Source organism: Oncorhynchus clarkii, chromosome 19, assembly GCF_045791955.1.
Source record: "Oncorhynchus clarkii lewisi isolate Uvic-CL-2024 chromosome 19, UVic_Ocla_1.0, whole genome shotgun sequence".
Lineage (NCBI taxonomy): Eukaryota > Metazoa > Chordata > Actinopteri > Salmoniformes > Salmonidae > Oncorhynchus > Oncorhynchus clarkii.
The window spans coordinates 49,678,224-49,703,835 of record NC_092165.1 but is presented as its reverse complement, the minus strand read 5'-3'; the positions used below and the strand labels follow the sequence as shown (position 1 = coordinate 49,703,835).

General features: G+C 45.2%; 1 protein-coding gene across 1 annotated transcript in view; it reads left to right on the top strand.

The window, feature by feature from the left end:
* Positions 1 to 25,612, top strand: part of LOC139374512 (Usher syndrome 2A (autosomal recessive, mild)) — a 267,344-nt gene that overhangs the window by 167,824 nt on the left and 73,908 nt on the right. Inside the window, exons 43-46 of the mRNA XM_071115513.1 lie at positions 1,825 to 2,158; positions 5,635 to 5,832; positions 5,914 to 6,068; positions 12,343 to 12,547. Of these exons, the coding sequence (XP_070971614.1) occupies positions 1,825 to 2,158; positions 5,635 to 5,832; positions 5,914 to 6,068; positions 12,343 to 12,547 (892 nt within the window). The remainder of the gene's footprint in view (positions 1 to 1,824; positions 2,159 to 5,634; positions 5,833 to 5,913; positions 6,069 to 12,342; positions 12,548 to 25,612) is intronic.

Genomic DNA, 25,612 nt, shown 5'->3' with positions numbered 1-25,612 from the left:
GACTCACACAAGCCTAAGATCCCCATGCGCAATGCCAAGTGTCGGCTGGTGTGAGTGGTGTGAAGCTCGCCGCTATTGGACTCTGGAGCAGTGGAAACACTGTCTCTGGAGTGATGAGTCACGCTTCACCATCTGGCAGTCTTACGGACGAATCTGGGTTTGGCGGATGCCAGGAGAACTCTACCTGCCCATCTGCATAGTGCCAACTGTAAAGTTTGGTGGAGGAAGAATAATAAATCTTAACGCTACAGTTTACAATGACATTATAGATGATTCTGTACTTCCAACTTTGTGGCAACAGTTTAGGGAAGGCCCTTTCCTGTTTCAGCATGAAAATGGCCCCGTGCGAGGTCCATACAGAAATGGTTTGTCATGATTGGTGTGGAAGAACTTGACAGGCCTGCACAAAGCCCTGACCTCATCCCCATCTATCACCTTTGGGATGAATTGGAACACCGACTGCGTGCCAGGCCTAATCACCCAACATCAGTGCCCGACCTCACTAATGCTCTTGCAGCCAGTCCCCAGATCAATGTTCCAACATCTAGTGGAAAGCCTGTTATAGCAGATAAGGGGGGACCAACTTCATATTAATGCCCATGATTTTGGATTATTATTTATTTTATTTTTTTTGAATTTTACCCCTTTTTCTCCCCAATTTCGTGGTCTCCAATTGTTGTAGTAGCTACTATCTTGTCTCATCGCTACAACTCCCGTACGGGCTCGGGAGAGACGAAGGTTGAAAGTCATGCGTCCTCCGATACACAACCCAACCAAGCCGCTGCTTCTTTAACACAGCGCACATCCAACCCGGAAGCCAGCCGCACCAATGTGTCGGAGGCTACACCGTGCACCTGGCAACCTTGGCTAGCGCGCACTGCGCCCGGCCCGCCACAGGAGTCGCTGGTGCGCGATGAGACAAGGAGATCCCTACCGACCAATCCCTCCCTAACCCGGACGACGCTAGGCCAATTGTGCGTCGCCCCACGGACCTCCCGGTCGCGGCCGGTTACGGAATGAGATGTTCGATGAGCAGGTGTCCACATACTTTTGGTCATGTAGTGTATATTGGACTTTGTCGTAGCCATGTGGGATGACAGCAGGTCTGAATGTATATCTATATCTATATATCTGAACACACACACACTCCTCAGGAGTCAGGGACCTGAGCCATGACCCATTTATCAGTTGCTCCCAGGCTGTGATAGTGTGTTCCTATCCCAGCATGAGAGCAAGAAAGGTAAGAGGAGAAGAAGAGAGAGAGAGGAGAGTACTGGGGAGGAACTGTCATTATGTCGTAATGATGTCATTATGGCAGCAGCCGCGCTACACACACACACACATGTACACATACATGTTCACACACATGGCTTCCTGAAGAAACCAACCGGTATATACATACCATACCATGGCTTAGTTACAGTTAATGGTAACAGACAGAAACACACATACTGTATATACAGTCATATGAATACTAGACACAGTGAAATACAAATATGGATCAGAAGTCCCCACATGGATAGGGGAAGGATATTTTAGGCTTAGAGGTTATGGTTAGTGTTAAAATGTGGGTTAGGTTTAGGGTTAGGAGTTAGACTTAGGTTCAGAGTTAGTGTTTGAGGTTAGGGTTAACGTTAGGTTAAAGGTTAGGGGTTAGACTTAGGTTCAGGGTTAGTGTTTGGGGTTAGGGTTAAAGTTAGGTTTAGGGTTAGGGAAATAGGATTTTGAATGGGAATAAATTGTTAGGTCCCACAAGGATATTAAAACAAACGTTGTGTGTGTGCATTCTGTATGTCTAACTGCAGTGTGTTGTCTCCTTTCCAGGCCCAGTGTTTTCCCAGTACTCTGTGTCCAGTTTCTGCTGCCTCCACAGCCTACTGTGGGTCCTGTTCCTTCAACCCGTCTCTTTACATCTGTACCTGGGTCCTCACTACACACACACTCCACACCACACACACACCTGAAACCACAACGCTAAACTCACCGCAAACTACACACTCACTCATGACCTCACACACCCCCCTGACCTCACACACCCCCCTGACCTCACACCCCCCCATGACCACACACACTCCTTTGGAACAGTCTGATCCAGCCCTCTGCTCCTCCCAAGAAGATTTGATCTACAGTGGAGTGGCCAATAGATACAGCTACACAGGTATGACTACTGGCCAATAGATACAGCTACACAGGTATGACTACTGGCCAATAGATACAGCTACACAGGTATGACTACTGACCAATAGATACAGCTACACAGGTATGACTACTGGCCAATAGATACAGCTACACAGGTATGACTACTGGCCAATAGATACAGCTACACAGGTATGACTACTGGCCAATAGATACAGCTACACAGGTATGACTACTGACCAATAGATACAGCTACACAGGTATGACTACTGACCAATAGATACAGCTACACAGGTATGACTACTGACCAATAGATACAGCTACACAGGTATGACTACTGGCCAATAGATACAGCTACACAGGTATGACTACTGGCCAATAGATACAGCTACACAGGTATGACTACTGGCCAATAGATACAGCTACACAGGTATGACTACTGACCAATAGATACAGCTACACAGGTATGACTACTGGCCAATAGATACAGCTACACAGGTATGACTACTGACCAATAGATACAGCTACACAGGTATGACTACTGGCCAATAGATACAGCTACACAGGTATGACTACTGGCCAATAGATACAGCTACACAGGTATGACTACTGACCAATAGATACAGCTACACAGGTATGACTACTGACCAATAGATACAGCTACACAGGTATGACTACTGGCCAATAGATACAGCTACACAGGTATGACTACTGGCCAATAGATACAGCTACACAGGTATGACTACTGGCCAATAGATACAGCTACACAGGTATGACTACTGACCAATAGATACAGCTACACAGGTATGACTACTGACCAATAGATACAGCTACACAGGTATGACTACTGACCAATAGATACAGCTACACAGGTATGACTACTGGCCAATAGATACAGCTACACAGGTATGACTACTGGCCAATAGATACAGCTACACAGGTATGACTACTGGCCAATAGATACAGCTACACAGGTATGACTACTGACCAATAGATACAGCTACACAGGTATGACTACTGGCCAATAGATACAGCTACACAGGTATGACTACTGACCAATAGATACAGCTACACAGGTATGACTACTGGCCAATAGATACAGCTACACAGGTATGACTACTGGCCAATAGATACAGCTACACAGGTATGACTACTGACCAATAGATACAGCTACACAGGTATGACTACTGGCCAATAGATACAGCTACACAGGTATGATTACTGACCAATAGATACAGCTACACAGGTATGACTACTAGCCAATAGATACAGCTACACAGGTATGACTACTGGCCAATAGATACAGCTACACAGGTATGACTACTGGCCAATAGATACAGCTACACAGGTATGACTACTGACCAATAGATACAGCTACACAGGTATGACTACTGGCCAATAGATACAGCTACACAGGTATGATTACTGACCAATAGATACATCTACACAGGTATGACTACTAGCCAATAGATACAGCTACACAGGTATGACTACTGGCCAATAGATACAGCCACACAGGTATGATTACTGACCAATAGATACAGCTACATAGGTATGACTGCTGGCCAATAGATACAGCTACACAGGTATGACTACTGGCCAATAGATACAGCTACACAGGTATGACTACTGGCCAATAGATACAGCTACACAGGTATGACTACTGGCCAATAGATACAGCTACACAGGTATGACTACTGTACATTACATTCAACACTACAACTTCATTAGCATCCTCAGTGGTTATTTAGAGTAGCTTTAGTCTTGACCAATCAGAAACAACCTTACTGAGCAAGTTGTAGCTGTGGCAACAAATAAATGATTGTGTAAGTTCATGTGACATTGGAGACCAATGCATATTCCATGACATTCCACACTCACACTAACACGTGCTGAAACAGCTGCTTGTTTGCTAATAGCTGTAAGTCTCCGGTGGGTGGTGTCGTGGGCCTGCGAGCACCTCTGTATCATTACAACTTTAAGATGGCCATTTAAACACCACTTGAGGTCTCGCTCTTATTTATCTAGCCGGAGGGAGTGTGTGTGTGTGTGTGCGTGTGCGTGTGTGCGTGCGTGCATGCGTGCGTGCTCTTTCTTCACATTATTTATTTGGTTAGTCTGTTTAATCAAGACTAATGGTAGTTTGCGGGGTGGAGGGTGTGTGAGTGTTGGCATTGTGTGGAGGAAAGGAGAAGAGAGTGGTTCTAGTCAACGCTGTGACACCATCTGGGCAGAGGAACATAAAGCTGTCGCTGCCCCGCCATCCACCAGATGTTTCAGACACACACACACACACACACACACACACCAACTCAAACTGCAAACACACACAACGCTTTCATACCACAGAAACACATGCAAACACCTCATACACACATCTTACACACCACACATCCACTACTAACCTCAGTTTAACCACATACACTTAAGATAAAAATGAGCCACGTTGGCTACAATGCAAACTAATTATTAAAATCACCAATGTCCGGGTTTCACAGAAATACAAACACACCATTGCCACGAGAGATGGGCAATATGGACAAAAAGTCAAATTGCGATCAATGTAACTGTTTTACTCGATAAAGATAAATACAACAATACATTTAACTTTACATTAGCAGCAGGGCTCTAGACAATTATTTCCCAGTGTCAAGTAAGACAACTGAGATGGTAGCCTATGATTAAAAAGGTCAGCTATTTCATGAAACATATCCAGGGAATTCATGATAGATATTTTAATGTGCAACCTGTCAAAATAGGATCCAGAATGATCAGATGTATTACTTATGATCAAATAATGTTTTTACAACAATCTACAGGAACGTTGTGTAGTAAAATCACTGACGTGAGCAAAATTCTTGGGTAAGAGGAAGGCGATGTCGGTGCCTGTAATTTTGGGATTATCGTCCCAGCTCTAACACACACACACACAGCATTGCAAATATTGTCCAGGGTATACTGCTCTAAACTGGGACTTGTATTAATGCTGGCATGGGACTTTGTTTATAGCCACTGCTCTAAACTGGGACTTGTATTAATGGTGGCATGGGACTTTGTTTATAGCCACTGCTCTAAACTGGGACTTGTATTAATGCTGGCATGGGACTTTGTTTATAGCCACTGCTCTTGCTAACAGAGGAAATGTTTGCGTTTGCTTTCCGTAAAGCTCTCCTGTAAGGGATCTATCTCACATATGTTCACAGTCAAGATGTACGCATAATTAGTACTTTTGTGTGTGTGTGTGTGTGTGTGTGTGTGTGTGTGTGTGTGTGTGTGTGTGTGTGTGTGTTTATGTGTTTGAGTGTATACTCCCCATGAGACAGCATAACTTGACTTTTACGGTCATATTGCTGAATCTTTTATATGGCCTTTTTTGTACTGCTACTTTCTGTGTCATGTGTCTTCTCTTGTTACTTCACTATTGGCCACTGATTCTGGTTATGACCTGGTTATTACTTGGGTATTACTGTCTATAACTGGTTATAACAATATTCCCAGACTCAGACTTGGAGCCTTATACCACCTATGAGTACAGAGTATCGGCCTGGAACAGTTATGGGCGTGGCTACAGCAACGTCACTGTGGTGACAACCAATGAGGACACGCCCTGGGGAGTGGCCCCGCCCCACTGGAGTCGCCTAGGCGACCGTGATGACGTCGTACAACTACATTGGCAGGCTCCCGCCAAGCCCAATGGTAAGCTTCGACAACACAGAACACACACACACACAAACACACATTTGTGCTTTCTCATTGGTCTGTTTCCCGTTCCACCAGGTGACATCAGCCACTACGTGGTGCTGCGTGACGGACAGGAGCGTTACCGAGGAGACGAGAGGAGCTTTACAGATGTGGGTGGGATTCGTCCGTTCCAGGAGTACGGGTACTGGCTCCGGGCCTGTAACACCGCCGGCTGCACCGACAGCTCACAGGTGGGCCGTCTCACCTCTAAACTCTGACTTGTTGACCCTTCAACACTGACCTGTCAATGTGCTGCATGACGCAGGATGTGCCTGAATAGGATCCTCTTTAGCCTGGCCCAAACTAGTGCACTATATAGGGGACCTGTCAATGTGCTGCATGACGCAGGATGTGCCTGAATAGGATCCTCTTTAGCCTGGCCCAAACTAGTGCACTATATAGGGGACCTGTCAATGTGCTGCATGACGCAGGATGTGCCTGAATAGGATCCTCTTTAGCCTGGCCCAAACTAGTGCACTATATAGGGGACCTGTCAATGTGCTGCATGACGCAGGATGTGCCTGAATAGGATCCTCTTTAGCCTGGCCCAAACTAGTGCACTATATAGGGGACCTGTCAAAGTGCTGCATGACGCAGGATGTGCCTGAATAGGATCATCTTTAGCATGGCCCAAACTAGTGCACTATATAGGGGACAAAGTGCTATTTGAGACAAAGCCACGTTCCCGTATTCTTCACCTCAGAGGTCACATGGTTCTGCCTTCTTCCCTCTAGTTCATATCTACTTCAACCCTGACCTGGGATGTGTTCAGGAAGGTGAAACCTTCAGAACTGCATTACATAAAGACACTACTGTTGGTTAACCTCGTTTAAGATAAGGGAATCGTGTCTGTTCTATTAGCTTACATTTCTAATTCTATCTTCAAGGCTCTGATGGTTTCATGCACCTGAGTGTGAAGTTAAGTCTATTTTACAGTAGTGGAACACTTCATTTTACACTAGATTATCCCTCAATATGACCGCCTCTTCATGACTGTGAAGATAACCAGGGCTTCATTGAACCAGCCAACTGAAGCACTTGAGAGGAAGCAAGGTGGACCCTTAATGTAGAGAGAGAAGCCAAACTCTTTCTCTGAATCAAATCTGATCGATCCTTCTTCAAATAATATAACTTTACTTCATACTTGATATTATGGTTGTGACTACATTTCACAGTACATAGTCCCCCCCCCCCCCCCCCAGGGTGTCTCTTGTTTGCGTTTGTGGTTGTGTTCACGTGTGTATCTTATGTTTCATTATGAAGTGTGTTTATGTAGATTAGGTTGATGTGTTATGGTTGATTTCCTACAGACAGAGACAAGGTTAACAGACCATGACCTTTAGTGTAGGAAGTGAAACGCATGGTGCGGTGTATTCATGTCCATTTGGCCAGTTGGGCTCTCTCTTTATTTTTCTCTCTCTTTCTCTCTCTTTCTCTCTCTTTCTCTCTCTTTCTCTCTCTCTCTCGCTCCCTCACTCTCTCTCTCTCTCTCTCTCTCTCTCTCTCTCTCTCTCTCTCTCTCTCTCTCTCTCTCTCTCTCTCTCTCTGGTGGGTTCAGGAGTGCTGAGCAGACATGATATTGCTGATAGCAGCTTAATGGCTTGAGAACAGAGGCCCAGCTATCTCTCTGGGACTCCACTGATATCACACAATAATTAATTTCTTGGGCTTATAGGTGATGAAAGCCCAGATGAAAACTGTCTTTCTGGCTTTTGGCTAATTTTAGATCTAATTATGTTGCTAACAGCACACTCTTCTGTCTGGAGACTAGCCCTGTACACAAACCCCTGGACTGACAGAAAGAGAGGTAGGTAGGGAGAGAGAGAGTGGTCTAGAACAAGCCTGCACACACGTACACACACAGCGGCCCTGAGTGAGTGAGGTGGATTAGTTTGTACACCTGTTTGGATTGGCCAAACAGTCCCAATTATGGCCTAACCCAAGCTAAACCAATACACAACCACATCAATTACACACACACACCGGAGCTTGCTGCCATGACGACAGAATACACTGATGTAATCTGGTCATTCACTTAACGATGGTCCTTCATCCCTCCCTCGCTCCCTCCAGAGACCAGAGAGGATAGGTAGAGAGAGACCAGAGAGGGGAGGTAGAGAGAGACCAGAGAGGGGAGGTAGAGAGAGATGGGGGGTAGAGAGAGACCAGCGAGGGAGAGGTAGAGAGAGATGGGGGGTAGAGAGAGACCAGAAAAGGGAGGTAGAGAGAGATGGGGGGTAGAGAGAGACCAGAGAGGGGGGGTAGAGAGAGATGGGGGGTAGAGAGAGACCAGAAAAGGGAGGTAGAGAGAGATGGGGGGTAGAGAGAGACCAGAGAGGGGGGGTAGAGAGAGACCAGAGAGAGGAGGTAGAGAGAGACCAGAGAGGGGAGGTAGAGAGAGATGGGGGGTAGAGAGAGACCAGAGAGAGGAGGTAGAGAGAGACCAGAAAGGGGAGGTAGAGAGTGATGGGGGGTAGAGAGAGACCAGGGGGGGGGGGGGGGGGTGGAGAGAGAACAGAGAGGGGAGATAGAGAGAGATGGGGGGTAGAGAGAGACCAGAGAGGGGAGGTAGAGAGAGACCAGAAAGGGGAGGTAGAGAGTGATGGGGGGTAGAGAGAGACCAGGGGGGGGGGGGGGGGGTAGAGAGAGACCAGAGAGGGGGGGTAGAGAGAGACCAGAGAGGAGGGTGGTAGAAGAAGTGAAAGTAACAAAAAGGGTCAGAGAGAGAAAGTGCAGGGAAGAGAAAGAGGGAGATGAAAGAGAGAGAGAGAGAAAGTGCAGGGAAGAGAAAGAGAGAGATTGAAGAGAGATAGAGAGAGAGAGAGAGAGAGAGGGAGAGAAAGTGCAGGGAAGAGAAAGAAAGAGATGGAAGAGAGAGAAAGAGAGAGATAAAGTGCAGGGAAGAGAAAGAGTCAGAGATGGGGGAGATGTGAGAGATAGAAAGAGATAGAAAGGGAGAAGAGGGAGAAATATAGACCAGGGAGAGGGTAAGTGAAGAGAATGGAAAGGGTCAGAGAGAGAAGGAGAAAGGGGGTGATGGGGAAAAGGGAGAAACAGAGAAGAATTGAATGTAACAAAGGGAGGGATGGGAGGAAGGAGGGGGAGAACAGCGTGGTAACTAGGTGTTGTGGTCTTGTCCTAATAGTGTGTCAGGGTGTGGGACAGCAGAGGGAAACAGTAGTGACATTCTATTAGACCAGGATATCCCTGCTACCATGAGGACCAGATTGCCAGGTAATTCTCTTTGCTCACTCGACAGTCACTAAACGTTCACACCGGGTGCAAAGTTTACACACTTTGTTTGGTGTTGTTGTTGTTGTTTCCCCTTTGAATTGAGTCATTTAGCACATATTCTCATCCAGAGCAACTGGCTGGTCAGATACAACCGTATATCATTTGAGCCTTGCAATAGTAAAACCTTCAAATGCTGCTGTAGTGCAGCTGGTTCAATGCCTGGGTCAATCACTCTCCTCTTTCCTTGTATCCTCTCTTATCTATCTCCCCTCTGGTTCCGTCATGTCTTTATAGACCAGGGAAATACACACGGAAAGTGGAATTCTACTCCCCTTTTTAAATAATATTTACACTACCGGTCAAAAGTTTGGACACACCTACTCATTCAAAGGTTTTTCTTTATTTGTACTATTTTCTACGTTGTAGAATAATATTGAAGACATCAAAACTATGAAATAACACATATGGAATCATGTAGCAACCAAAAAAGTGTTAAACAAATCCAAATATATTTTATATTTGAGATTCTTCAAATCGCCACCCTTTGCCTTGATGACAGCTTTGCACACTCTTGGCATTCTCTCTATCAGCTTCATAAGGTAGTCACCTTGAATGCATTTCAATTAACAGATGTGCCTTGTTAAAAGTTAATTTGTGGAATTTCTTTCCTTCTTAATGCGTTTGAGCCAATCAGTTGTGTTATGACAAGGTAGGGGTGGTAAACAGAAAATAGCCCTATTTGGTAAAAGACCAAGTCCATATTATGACAAGAACAGCTCAAATAAGCAAAGAGAAATGACAGTCCATCATTACTTTAAGACATGAAGGTCAGTCAATACGGAACAAGTGTAGTCGCAAAAAACATCAAGAGCTATGATGACACTGGCTCTCATGAAGACCGCCACAGGAATGGAAGACCCAGAGTGAGAAGACTGTGTGAATCAGGCCTTCGTGGTCGAATTGCTGCAAAGAAACCACTACTAAAGGACACCAATAATAAGAAGAGACTTGCTTGGGCCAAGAAACACGAGCAATGGACATTAGACCAGTGGAAATTTGTCCTTTGGTCTGGAGTCCAAATTGGAGGTTTTGGATCCAACCACCGTGTCTTTGTGAGATGTGGTGCGGGTGAACAGATGATCTCTGCATGTGTATTTCCTACTGTAAAGCATGGAGGAGGAGGTGTTATGGCGTGGGGGTGCTTTGCTGGTGACACTGTCAGTGATTTATTTAGAATTCAAGGCACACTTAACCAAATCAAATCAAACTTTATTTGTCACATGCAAGTGTGGACCTTACAGTGAAATGCTTACTTACAAGCCCTTAACCAACAGTGCAGTTCAAGAAGAGTTAAGAAAATATTTACCAAATAGACTAAAGTAAAAATAATAAAAAGTTGCACAATAACATAACAATAACAATTTATTATTTATATACGGGGGTACCGGTACCGAGTCAGTGTGCGGGGGTACAGGTTAGAGGTCATTTGTACATGTAGGTAGGAGTGAAGTTACTATGCATAGATAATAAACAGTGAGTTGCAGCAGTGTAAAAAGTAATAGTCTGGGTGGCCATTTGATTAATTGTTCAGCAGTCTTATGGCTTGGGGGTAGAAGCTGTTTAGAAGCCTCTTGAACCTAGACTTGGTGCTCCGGTATCGCTTGCCGTGCGGTAGCAGAGAAAACAGTCTAGGACTTGGGTGACTGGAGTCTCTGACAATTTTATGGGCCTTCCTCTGACACTGACTATTATCTAGGTCCTGGATTGCAGGAAGCTTGGCCCCAGTGATGTACTGGGCAGTACACACTACCTTCTGTAGCACCTTATGGTCAGATGCTGAGCAGTTGCCATACCAGGCGGTGATGGAACCGGTCAGGTTGCTCTCGATGGTGCAGCTGTAGAACATTTTGAGGATCTGGGGACCCATGCCAAATCTTTTCAGTCTCCTGAGGGGGACAAGGTTTTGTGGTGCCTTTTTCACAACTGTCTTGGTGTGTTTGGACCATGATAGATCGTTGGTGATGTGGACACCAAGGAACTTGAAATTCTTAACCCGCTCCACTACGGCCTCGTTGATGTTAATGGGGGCCTGTTCGGCCCGCCTTTTCCTGTAGTCCACGATCAGCTCCTTTGTCTTGTTCACATTGAGGGAGAGGTTGTTGTCCTGGCACCACACTGCCAGTTCTCTCATCGTTGTCGGTGATGTCAGATTCCAAACCAGCATGGCTACCACAGCATTCTGCAGCGATACGCCATCCCATCTGGTTTGCGCTAAGTGGGACTGTCATTTGTTTTTCAAAAGGAAAGGCCCATGATCACTCTGGATGAACTGCAGAGATCTACAGCTGAGGTGGGAGACTCTGTCCATAGGACAACAATCAGTCGTATATTGCACAAATCTGGCCTTTATGGAAGAGTGGCAAGAAGAAAGCCATTTCTTAAAGATATCCATAAAAAGTGTTGTTTAAAGTTTGCCACAAGACACCTGGGAGACACACCAAACATGTGGAAGAAGGTGCTCTGGTCAGATGAAACCAAAATTGAACTTTTTGGCAACAATGCAAAAAGTTATGTTTGGCGTAAAAGCAACACAGCTGAACACACCATCCCCACTGTCAAACATGGTGGTGGCAGCATCATGGTTTGGGCCTGCTTTTCTTCAGCAGGGACAGGGAAGATGGTTCAAATTGATGGGAAGATGGATGGAGCCAAATACAGGACCATTCTGGAAGAAAACCTGATGGAGTCTGCAAAAGACCTGAGACTGGGACGGAGATTTGTCTTCCAACAAGACAATGATCCAGCTCGAGCTGTTTTGCAAGGAGGAATGGGAAAAAATGTCAGTCTCTCGATGTGCAAAACTGATAGAGACATACCCCAAGCGACTTACAGCTGTAATCGCAGCAAAAGGTGGCGCTACAAAGTATTAACTTAAGGGGGCTGAATAATTTTGCACGCCCAATTTTTCAGTTTTTGATTTGTTAAAAAAGTTTGAAATATCCAATAAATGTCGTTCCACTTCATGATTGTGTCCCACTTGTTGTTGATTCTTCACAAAAAAATACAGTTTTATATCTTTATGTTTGAAGCCTGAAATGTGGCAAAAGGTCGCAAAGTTCAAGGGGGCCGAATACTTTCGCAAGGCACTGTAGGTAATGATGTCATGTTCCGAGCATTCTGTTTCTCTTGTATGTGTCAGTGACTAACAGGTCTCTCTCTCCCTCTCTCTAGGTCCTGGCTGTTACTGTGCAGGGGGTACCAGAGGAAGTGGGGTCTCCCATAGTTACAGCTCTGGGTCCTGGCTCTCTAAGGCTCAGCTGGGCCCCTCCCTCTAAAGCCAATGGCATCATACGACTCTACCACATCAACATGACTAGCACCGGGACAATACACACTCACACACCCTCGGATGGACCGCTCAACTACACTGTTACAGGTACAACCCAAACACACACACACGTATGCACACATACACACACATACCAATGTATACAGAGTATGGTGTCAGCACTCCTACTGTACAATGCAGACAAAAATACTACTAAGGATTACACACACACACACACACACACACACACACACAAGTCCCCCCTTCAGAAGACCACTGAGATGGTTGGATACATGCTTTCACTCTCCTCTCCCACCTCCTCTCACCCCCCCCCCTCTCCTCCTCCCTCCTTTCATCCTCCATCCTCTCCCTCTGCGCCTTTCCCCCTCCTCTTCCTCCTCCTCTCCTCTCCCCATCCCCCTTCTCTCCCTCCTCCTCTCCTCAACCCATCTCCTCCTCTCCTCTCCCTCTCCTCTCCCCATCCCCCTCATCTCCCACCTCCTCTCATCCTCTCCCCACTCCTTTCATCCTCTCCCCTCGCTCCTTTCCTCCTCTCCTTTCCTCTCCTCCTCCTCTCTCCTCCCTCCTTTCATCCTCCATCCTCTCCCTCTTTGCCTTTCCCTCTCCTCTCCCCATCCCCCTCCTCCTCCTCTCCTCTCCCCATCCCCATCCTCTCCCTCCTCCTCTCCTCTCCCCATCCCCCTCCTCTCCCTCCTCCTCTCCTCTCCCCATCCTCCTCCTCTCCCTACTCCTCTCCTCTCCCCATCCCCCTCATCTCCCACCTCCTCTCATCCTCTCCCCCTCCTCTCTCCTTCATCTCCCACCTCCTCTCATCCTCTCCCCGCACCTTTCATCCTCTCCCCTCGCTCCTTTCCTCCTCTCCTTTCCTCTCCCTCTCCTTTCCTCTCCCCCTCCTTTCCTCCTCTCCCCTCTCCCCGCACCTTTCATCCTCTCCCCTCGCTCCTTTCCTCCTCTCCTTTCCTCTCCCCCTCCTTTCCTCCTCTCCCCCTCCTTTCCTCCTCTCCCCTCTCCCCTCACTCCTTTCCTCCTCCCCTGCTCCTTTCCTCGCTCCTTTCCTCTGCCCCCTCCTTTTGTCCTCTTCTCCTTTCCCCCACCTCCTCTCCTCCTCTATTCCTTTCCCCTCCTCTCCACTCTCCTCCTCTCCCCGCCTTCTCTCGTCCTCTCCTCCTCTCCCCGCCTCCTCTCGTCCTCGCTGTCCTGTGTTTATTTATGCATACTGTTTCTGGAAGCAATCTAATGACTGAATTTACACTGGATTCCCGCCATGAGCCAGCCCTTCCCCTCACACTCACACAGAGGCCTCTGATCTATGCTTCTTCATTCATACACACACGCACACAGAAACACATACTGACACACTCTTAGCATGCTCGCCCACATACACTCACTCACTCACTCACTCAGATAGGCTCTCTCGCTCTCTTTCTCTATTGATCTCTCACACATACACATACACATACACCAACACACACACACACACACACACACTCTCTCTCTCTCTGGCAGGGCTGGAGGATTTGTGGGGCTTCTTTTATCTGCCCAGGAGAGGAGCAATGTGGCTGGCCCCATGCCATCAGTTACCAGGCCAAGGATACACACCCCACTGAGTAGTCTCTTGCCATATTAGTCCTGTTTAAACCAGACAGACAGGCATATCCTCCTTCTGTATGCTAATTACATACCTATGGCTCTCCTAGAGACCTGAACCTACATCATCCATACAATCTGGGAGAGGAGAGGGAGGAGAGGAGACAGAGAGGGAGGAGAGGAGACAGAGAGGGAGGAGAGGAGACAGAGAGGGAGGGGAGGAGACAGAGAGCGAGGGGAGGAGACAGAGAGGGAGGAGAGGAGACAGAGAGGGAGGAGAGGAGACAGAGAGGGAGGAGAGGAGACAGAGAGGGAGGAGAGGAGACAGAGAGGGAGGGGAGGAGACAGAGAGGGAGGAGAGGAGACAGAGAGGGAGGAGAGGAGACAGAGAGGGAGGAGAGGAGACAGAGAGGGAGGAGAGGAGACAGAGAGGGAGGAGAGGAGACAGAGAGGGAGGAGAGGAGACAGAGAGGGAGGAGAGGGAGGAGAGGAGACAGAGAGGGAGGAGAGGAGACAGAGAGGGAGGAGAGGAGACAGAGAGGGAGGAGAGGAGACAGAGAGGGAGGAGATGAGACAGAGAGGGAGGGGAGGAGACAGAGAGGGAGGAGAGGAGACCGATAAGGAGGAGAGGAGACATAGAGGGAGGAGAGGAGATGAGACAGAGAGGGAGAGAGAGGGAGGAAAGGAGACCGAGAGGGAGAATAGGAGACAGAGAGGGAGAGAGAGGGAGGAGAGGAGACCGAGAGGGAGGAGAGGAGTGGGAGGAGACAAAGAGGGATGAGAGGAGACAGAGAGGGGACAGAGAGGGAGGAGAGGGGACAGAGAGGGAGGAGAGGGGACAGAGAGGGAGGAGAGGGGACAGAGAGGGAGGAGAGGAGACATAGAGGGAGGAGAGGAGACAGAGGGAGGAGAGGAGACATAGAGGGAGGAGAGAAGACAGAGAGGGAGGAGAAGGGACAGAGAGGGGACCGAGAGGGAGAAGAGGGGACAGAGAGGGAGGAGAGGGGACAGAGAGGGAGGAGAGGAGACAGAGAGGGAGGAGAGGAGACAGAGGGAGGAGAGAAGACATAGAGGGAGGAGAGAAGACAGAGAGGGAGGAGAAGGGACAGAGAGGGAGAAGAGGGGACAGAGAGGGAGGAGAGAAGACAGAGAGGGAGGAGAGGAGACAGAGAGGGAGGAGAGGGGACAGAGAGGGAGGAGAGGGGACAGAGAGGGAGGAGAGGGGACAGAGAGGGAGGAGAGGGGACAGAGAGGGAGGAGACGGGACAGAGAGGGAGGAGAGGGGACAGAGAGGGAGGAGAGGAGACAGAGGGGGAGGAGATGGTGAGATGGAAGAGTGTGTCTCTTAAAGTCAGAGGAGAGGAACAGAGTGTTCCTTCCAACAGTGATAAGGTTCTCACACTGCAGCTCTGCACACGCTGACTAGAGTGTCTGTCTTAGGGAAGAAGGGGAGAGGGTTTAGGTTAAAGTTGGAGGGGGAAGAGAAGAGAGGGGGAGAGGATTAGGGTAGAGCGGTTAGGGGGGATAGGGGTAGAGGAGAGGGGTATGAGAGAGAGGCTAAGGGAAAGGGTTAGGGTGGAGGAGAGGGGTATGAGAGAGAGGCTAAGGGAAAGGGTTAGGGTGGAGGAGAGGGGTATGAGAGAGAGGCTAAGGGGCAGGGCGGAGGAGAGAGGTATGAGAGAGAGGCTAAGGGAAAGGGTTAGGGTGGAGGAGAGGGGTATGAGAGAGAGGCTAAGGGAAAGGGTTAGGGTGGAGGAGAGAGGTATGAGAGAGAGGCTAAGGTAAAGGGTTAGGGTGGAGGAGAGGGGTATGAGAGAGAGGCTAAGGGTTAGGGTGGAGGAGAGGGGTATGAGAGAGAGGCTAAGGGAAAGGGTTAGGGTGGAGGAGAGGGGTATGAGAGAGAGGCTAAGGGAAAGGGTTAGGGTGGAGGAGAGGGGTATGAGAGAGAGGCTAAGGGACAGGGCGGAGGAGAGGGGTATGAGAGAGAGGCTAAGGGAAAGGATTAGGGTGGAGGAGAGGGGTATGAGAGAGAGGCTAAGGGAAAGGGTTAGGGTGGAGGAGAGGGGTATGAGAGAGAGGCTAAGGGAAAGGGTTAGGGTGGAGGAGAGGGGTATGAGAGAGAGGCTAAGGGTTAGGGTGGAGGAGAGGGGTATGAGAGAGAGGCTAAGGGTTAGGGTGGAGGAGAGGGGTATGAGAGAGAGGCTAAGGGAAAGGATTAGGGTGGAGGAGAGGGGTATGAGAGAGAGGCTAAGGGAAAGGGTTAGGGTGGAGGAGAGGGGTATGAGAGAGAGGCTAAGGGACAGGGCGGAGGAGAGGGGTATGAGAGAGAGGCTAAGGGACAGGGTGGAGGAGAGGGGTATGAGAGAGAGGCTAAGGGAAAGGATTAGGGTGGAGGAGAGGGGTATGAGAGAGAGGCTAAGGGAAAGGGTTAGGGTGGAGGAGAGGGGTATGAGAGAGAGGCTAAGGGACAGGGCGGAGGAGAGGGGTATGAGAGAGAGGCTAAGGGACAGGGCGGAGGAGAGGGGTATGAGAGAGAGGCTAAGGGAAAGGGCGGAGGAGAGGGTACAGAGAAAAGGCAATTTCATTTATTTAACCTTTATTTTCAAAAGGAATATAAAAATAAACGTATTTAACCTTTTTTTAACTTGGCAAGTCAGTTAAGAACAAATTCTTATTTTCAATGACAGACTAGAACTACCTTGTTCAGGAGCAGTACAACAGATTTTTACCTTGTCAGCTCAGGGATTCAATCTAGAAACCTTTCAATTACTGGCCCAACACTCTAACCACCTGCTGCCCCATTGAGAACTACGTCTCTTTTTCAAATGCACTCTGTATAATTAAACATAAATATACACAGTATGCACAACAACAACAAAATTAATATTGATATTAAAAAAAGAATAATAAAAAATAAATAAATAAATAATATATACAGTGGGTCAAAAAAGTATTTAGTCAGTCACCAATTGGGCAAGTTCTCCCACTTAAAAAGATGAGAGAGGCCTGTAATTTTCGTCATAGGTACACTTCAACTATGACAGCCAAAATGAGAAAAAAAAATCCAGAAAATCACATTGTAGGATTTTTAATTTATTTATTTGCAAATTATGTTGGAAAATAAGTATTTGGTCACCTACAAACAAGCACGATTTCTGGCTCTCACAGACCTGCAACTTCTTCGTTAAGAGGCTCCTCTGTCCTCCACTCGTTACCTGTATTAATGGCACCTGTTTGAACTTGTTATTAGTATAAAAGACACCTGTCCACAACCTCAAACAGTCACACTCCAAACTCCACTATGGCCAAGACCAAAGAGCTGTCAAAGGACACCAGAAACAAAATTGTAGACCTGCACCAGGCTGGGAAGACTGAATCTGCAATAGGTAAGCAGCTTGGTTTGAAGAAATCAACTGTGGGAGCAATTATTAGGAAATGGAAGACATACAAGACCACTGATAATCTTCCTCGATCTGGGGCTCCACGCAAGATCTCAACCCGTGGGGTCAAAATTATCACAAGAACGGTTAGGAAAAATGCCAGAACCACACGGGGGGACCTTGTGAATGACCTGCAGTGAGCTGGGACCAAAGTAACAAAGCCTACCATCAGTAACACACTACGCCGCCAGGGACTCAAATCCTGCAGTGCCAGACGTGTCCCCCTGCTTAAGCCAGTACATGTCTAGGCCCGTCTGAAGTTTGCTAGAGAGCATTTGGATGATCCAGAAGAAGATTGGGAGAATGTCATATGGTCAGATGAAACCAAAATATAACTTTTTGGTAAGAACTCAACTTGTCGTGTTTGGAGGACAAAGAATGCTGAGTTACACCATACCTACTGTGAATCATGGGGGTGGAAACATCATGCTTTGGGGCTGTTTTTCTGCAAAGGGACCAGGACGACTAATCTGTGTAAAGGAAAGAATTAATGGGGCCATGTATCATGAGATTTTGAGTGAAAACCTCCTTCCATCAGCAAGGGCATTGAAGATGAAACATGGCTGGGTCTTTCAGCATGACAATGATCCCAAACACACCGCCCGGGCAACGAAGGGGTGGCTTCGTAAGAAGCATTTCAAGGTCCTGGAGTGGCCTAGCCAGTCTAGGTGGGCAGTTTGGAAGCTCACTGGTTTCCCTGGTTAATCCTGAGAGCAGTCAGGAGTTTGGGATATAAGGGGGCAGTTTGGAAGCTCACTGGTTTCCCTGGTTAATCCTGAGAGCAGTCAGGAGTTTGGGGAGTTCCGGCCTCTCCTCTGGAACGCTCTGCTTTCTGGAGATATTTCCCAGTAATACTCCACAGAGAATGCTGAGAGCACTGGGATAAGACCAGGATTTGCCAAAGCTGGTCACTGTGTGTGTTTGTGTCAGGATTTGGCAAAGCTGGCAATAGCAAGCCCATTGGGTTTGTCTTGTGTGTGTGGCAGTGCTGGCGTTGAGAGTGTAGATGCTGTGCATGTTTAAGGGCTGGCGAGTGGCTTATGCCAGGCAGTCCCGGTGCGGTTTTAGGCCAGTATGCCAGGGTGTGGATATGAGAGTGTGTGTGTTTAGTGGTGCCGTGATGTGCAAGCACTGAGATTGGTGGTGGAGAAGTGTTACAACTCCCAGAGACGCCACTGTCCCTCAGCGAGCGACCGGGAAACCCTGTCTGTCTCATCAGCCAATCTCTCTCTCTCTAGACGACATCCTGTCTACATCTCTGTCTGTCTCATCGGCCAATCTCTCTCTCTCTCTAGACGACATCCTGTCTACATCTCTCTATCTGTCTTTCTCCCTCTAGACGACACCCTGTCTACATCTCTCTGTCTGTCTTTCTCCCTCTAGACGACATCCTGTCTACGTCTCTGTCTGTCTTTCTTCCTCTAGACGACATCCTGTCTACATCTCTCTTTCTGTCTTTCTCCCACTAGACGACATCCTGTCTACATCTCTGTCTGTCTTTCTCCCACTAGACGACATCCTGTCTACATCTCTGTCTGTCTTTCTCCCTCTAGACAACATCCTGTCTACATCTCTCTGTCTGTCTTTCTCCCTCTAGACAACATCCTGTCTACATCTCTCTGTCTGTCTTTCTCCCTCTAGACAACATCCTGTCTACATCTCTGTCTGTCTTTTTATTTGTCCACCTCTCTTCCTTTTCCTTCTTGTACTCTTCTTCTCTTGTCTCTTTGTCTGTCTCTCCTGTCTTGTCTTTACATGTCTCTCATCCTTCCAATATTATCCTATTTTTTATATATTTTTTTTATTTAACTAGGCAAGTCAGTTAAGAACAAATTCTTATTTTCATTGACGGCCTAGGAACAGTGGGTTAACTGCCTTGTCAGCTCAGGGATTCAATCTAGCAACCTTTCGGTTACTGGCCAAGCACTCTAACCACTAGGCTACCTGCCGCCCTATTGGTGACATTACTAAAACTAACCATACATTTCACATTCATATTTTTTTATTAAATAATCTGTTGTATTTCGATGCAAATGTTGTGTCACATCACTGGATGTAGTAACCTCTGCACCAGTGTAAAACAATAAAGAGTTGACAAACATCAAATGTGATATAAAACATTGTATGTTAAATAGGTGGCTGTGGAGAGGGGTGGTATTATTATTTGTGTCCTAGGGCTGAGCAGTGTGTGAGTGTGTGTGTCCTTAACATAAAACTCAGAACAGTGTGTGTGTGTGATTGCTAAAGGGGCATCCTACGAAGCAAGCTAGATCTATTCAGGGTTTTCTAAAGCTAACCAGCTTCAGTTAGCTTCACATTACAGCTCAGACTTCACCCGTTCTACGACGGTGGATATTGCTCGTCTGCCTGGCGCTAACTCTAGCAGGCTTGTAACAGCGAGTGCATGTCAAACACCGAACTCTTCATTGAGACGACGCTGAAACATCAACCCGTGGGCGAGTCAGAGACACATTTTAATTTGTGCAGAAATCAAAATGAAAGAAAAGTTATCTTGCAAATTCAGAAGCGTATGGTGTGAAATAGGCTTTTAAAAGTGTCGTCTTTATTTTGTTACTTATCGTTAATGTAATTTTTTGTGTTTAGAGTCTTTTCAATGCACAAACATCTTTTTTCCAACTCCTATCAATATACAGTACCAGTCAAAAGTTTGGACACACCTACTCATTAATGGGTTTTTCTTTATTTTAATCATTTCTACATTGTAGAATAATAGTGAAGACATCAAAACTATGAAATAACACATATGGAATCATGTAGCAACAAAACAATTGTTAAACAAATCTAAATATATTTTATATTTGAGGTTCTTCAAAGTAGTCACCCTTTGTCTTGAAGACAGCTTTGCAATATACAATGTGGAAAATAGTAAAAATAAAGAAAAACCCTGAAATTAGTAGGTATGTCCAAACTTTTGACTGGTACTGTAGATTTTTTATTAAGTCATACAAAATAGTTATATTGTGTGTAGTTTAAAATGCATTTTGTCATTACTAAATGTGTAATGTGATATATTTTAAAATTTCAAAGAATTACACACAAAAACAAAACATTTGACTAAATAAATATTTAATCAGTCGTCTTCCTCAAATGAAGGGGACGATGACGCAATCTTTGCATGAGGGTGAGAATCTGATTGCATTAGACCTCAGCTCGCAGCTCAGTCATTTCATTCAGGGTAAATGGAGTTAGCCCTGAGTTAGCCTGCCCCAGAGTAGGTTAGTTCTGAAAGATTCATTGCTATAGAAATGTACCTGGCTAAAAGGTGAGCCACATTCGTATGACCAGTTATCCTGAGTTGAACTCAGAGTTGAGCAAAGTTACCTCACGAAATCCTTAAACCTTATTCGCAGGATACCCCTCAGGTCGCTGGTGACACGTACACACACCCATATACACCCACTGTGTGACCGTGTGCGAACTACCACAAAGTCTCCTTTTCCTTTGTTATTGTCATGAATAATAGATAAATAAACGACAGAAGTTATTAGTATGTTTTAAAGTGACACCCCAGGGGTAATACAGAGAGAAGGACTGAAAAAAAGAGCAAGCGGGAGAAGGGAGAAGTAGATGGATGAAGAAACGTTTTACATGAAATATGAGCGGAAATAATTGGCCTGCTTCTCATGTTTAATATGACATCATTCATTTTCCCTTTCACAATGTTAGAACACATGGCTCAGACCGAGAGTAAAATGTATCACTCTTCATGTGAATGATAGACATATCTCTTTAAAATCATTGAGATATTATTTTTTTGTAAAGAAAATATGGGCAGTTAAAAAAATAAGAATCTGTTCAAATTGTACCATAAGGATGGAATGAAATGTTGTTCAATTAAGGTTAGTATTTTAAGGTTAGTGTATTAAGGTTAGTATTAAGGTTAGTATTTTAAGGTTAGTATTAAGGTTAGTATTAAGGTTAGTATTTTAAGGTTAGTATTAAGGTTAGTATTAAGGTTAGTATTAAGGTTAGTATTAAGGTTAGTATTTTAAGGTTAGTATTAAGGTTAGTATTAAGGTTAGTATTAAGGTTAGTATTTTAAGGTTAGTATTAAGGTTAGTATTTTAAGGTTAGTATTTTAAGGTTAGTATTTTAAGGTTAGTATTAAGGTTAGTTTTACTGTTAGTATTTTAAGGTTAGTATTAAGGTTAGTATTAAGGTTAGTATTTTAAGGTTAGTATTTTAAGGTTAGTATTAAGGTTAGTATTTTAAGGTTAGTATTAAGGTTAGTATTAAGGTTAGTATTTTAAGGTTAGTATTTTAAGGTTAGTATTAAGGTTAGTATTAAGGTTAGTATTAAGGTTAGTATTTTATTTGCACGTGTATGAGTATTTGTATTTATTTATTTATTTCACCTTTATTTAACCAGGTAGGCAAGTTGAGAACACCTTTATTTAACCAGGTAGGCAAGTTGAGAACACCTTTATTTAACCAGGTAGGCAAGTTGAGAACACCTTTATTTAACCAGGTAGGCAAGTTGAGAACAAGTTCTCATTTACAATTGCGACCTGGCAAGTATGAAATACACACTTTTATTATACAATATAGAAATGATCACTGTTGAATTAAGAGAGGAGAAAAAAGTAACCAAATCCCGTGTGAATCGATGATAAATATTGCTGTCAGTGGTGTGTATGAGTTACTGCTCACAATTATATAGATTCTATTATCAATCCTGTGTTTAATTGGATGTTTGTAAGAGCATTATTCAATCATTACAATAGAGAACCTTCTCTTTAACTTCTGCTTCCTCCTCTGAATGCTCCAGCCGCACTGTTTCACGTTCATGTATTTTATATGAAGTGGTTTACATTATGCTGGATATTTAGCTTGTATGAAGATATTTCAAGGCCTAGATTGGGATGTAATACATGCATTGTAACCCTGGAGAAGAGAAAGTGACATGTTGATCAGAAAGTATTCACACGTGTGTAGTATTGTAGTCACAATTTAGAGGATTACATACATAATTCAGTCAACAAAATTAAGGCTATCATTTAAATTAATTTCAATTATGCTATTTGATATACAGGACCTCTAAATATAATGTTAAAAATATATAAATTAAATAATAGGGCTTAAATGGATATCTGAACAAAATCTTGCCTTCATGCTGACAGAGTGATTTTTCCCACTGCTACCTCGGAACAGGTAGCCTTTGTGATTTGTCCCACTGCTACCTCGGAACAGGTAGCCTTTGTGATTTTTCCCACTGCTACCTCGGAACAGGTAGCCTTTGTGATTTTTCCCACTGCTACCTCGGAACAGGTAGCCTTTGTGATTTTTCCAACTGCTACCTCGGAACAGGTAGCCTTTGTGTTTGATGAGGTCACAGATGAGGTCACATTCAGCCATGTATGCTGAATGTTGCTGAGACAGATTTAACACAGAGAAAAGGATAAAGAGAGAGAGAGAGAGGGGAAGGGGGATTAGGGGACACTCAGCATTGAGACCCCCAAATTCCCTCTCCCCATCCCCCTGTTTGTTCCCTTCCCCTCCCCCCTGTTTTATCCAAGATTATGCGAGCAGAAGAAGGGCAGAGGGGTGGGGGAGAGGGCGTGTATGTGCGTTTATGTACGTGTGTGTGTATAAACCTGATCTGGTGAAGTACGTTAGGGGTCCTCCCATAATTCTCCAGACAAGACAGACAGACAGACAGGCAGACAGACAGACAGACAGACAGACAGACAGACAGACAGACAGACAGACAGACAGACAGACAGACAGACAGACAGACAGACAGACAGACAGACAGACAGACAGACAGACAGACAGACAGACAGACAGACAGACAGACAGACAGACAGACAGACAGACAGACAGACAGACAGACAGACAGACAGACAGACAGACAGACAGACAGACAGACAGACAGACAGACAGACAGACAGACAGACAGACAGACAGACAGACAGACAGACAGACAGACAGACAGACAGACAGACAGACAGACAGACAGACAGACAGACAGACAGACAGACAGACAGACAGAACAGGACATTAAGGAGCTTCTGACAGGAAGTGAACTCTTAATTATTTAGAGGTGTTATCAATGCTTCAGGAAAACATAGTCCCTCTTTCTCTCTCTCTCTGCTCTATCTATACCTCTCTTCCTGCTCCTTTCTGCTATCTGCTCTTCTCGCTCTCCTTCCCACTATCTTTTACTCATTTGATGATATAAACAGAAATATAATGGCTTCAATCCTTCTTTTCTCACTCATTAAAATATATGTTTTTATTGTGTCAAATTGTTTACTGTTATTTTGCAGTTAACAGAAGCAAGAAGCCTCTCTTCTCTTTCTGTTCCTCTCTCTCTCTCTCTTCGTCTCAGGTATGTGAGGTAAGGGACTTGGGGGCCTATAGTGCAGTCATCATGCTCTCAAATTGTCTAATGCAAACAGGGAATGGCAGCTTGTCAATAAAATACTTTTCTACATGTTATTACCGCAGACCTCCCCCCTACTGGACACTACAATATGGGTGACAGTTACGGCGTTGTTTCACTTCCTGTTAGCGCCGCACTGCAAATGGGCTGGCCAGGACTCCCTGGGCCGCCTGCACGCCCGCCTGCCTGACTGTTAAAATGAAGGAACTTTTCTCCCTTTATCTTACTTTATTTATTTATTTTAGATGGGGTCGGCCATCTTTTCAGCAGGGCAACAGTGTCCCCTTGAGGTGTTGTGTGGAAGCCGTTCTAGGAGAGCGGGGATCCAACGGATAGATTGTGTGTGTATGTGTGTATGTGGGACGGGAGGCACACGCTGGAATGATTTAGTATTTGTAATTAAAAAACAACAGAATGAAGGGTTGCTGCCTGTGTTCAACCGTCATTAATTGAGTCCCAGCTTTGGGACGAAAAATGTATGATAAATCAATAGCTGTAGCGATATGAAACATTACACTGATCTTCTTCTGATTTAGACCAGATTTACACCTTCCCACGGCTTGGTTATCTACTTGAGATGTGTTTAGTTCCTATTGTGTTAATCAGTAAATTAAATATGTGTAAAAATGTACTTTTAGATTCATAAACTCACAATATTGATGAATGATGTGGTAGAGAGTAATATTTATATTCTTTATGAGTAGTTCACCATCTCCTAGAACTGGTGACACATGGATACAGACAATTGCTCAGAATTGCAAGAAATGATATCACATTAACGTTGTTAACGATGCTAGAATACACACTCTGACACACACCATGCTTGCTTCCATTGTGTAGTGAAGCCTTACCGTTGCCGGTCTGATGCTGTCCCTAGCGTTTAGTATGCTTGACAGAGTTCTTCATTTAACCCAAACCCAGCAGAACGTTGTGGGAACATTGATCTAGGGTTGGGTTAAGTAGGGAGGGCTGTGTAGCATGTTAACTAGCCTGGCCGATGGAAGGAAAGAAGCCGTTTAAACAACATGACTGGGAGGCGTGCAGGCATTTATCCTACTGTATACCACACTGCCTGGCCCTGTAGGGACACTGTTCTCTCTGTCACTTCTGCATTTCACCTATAGATTCTTATTTGATGTGTTTCAGTGGCTTCTGTTGACTGCAATACAACAGTAAGAAATATGACACAATACAATGTATTTGTATGACTGGAAAAAGACAGATGGAGGAAAGATATTATATTTCTGTTTATATCATCATACCCAATAAATATATCTGTTTTATTGTCTGCATTTATTCATTTAGGTTGTTTTATCAAGTCATTATTGTAAATAGTTTTTTACATGATATTGCTCCATTTCTAAATTAGCTGGTTATTTTTATATATGCCGTAAAATTATTACTTCAGTTACTTAAATTTAGAATCTCAACATGAATTAAAATGTTATGTTAATTTGTTAATCACATCATTTTAAAGGCAACAATTTTACACGATCAGATTCAATATTATAAGTCATTCTATTTAAAATGTTCATTTAATTTGTGCTGAATTTGAACATGTTTGGCCCTGACCCTTTTACAGAGGAAGGCTATAGAGTATATCGAAATGAATCTACATAACTGAGTGACAGACAGACAAACAGGGATGTACAGCCTGTACATCAATAAATCATCAGGGCTGTGCTATAACGTTAATGCATACAGAGGTATTAGAATTAG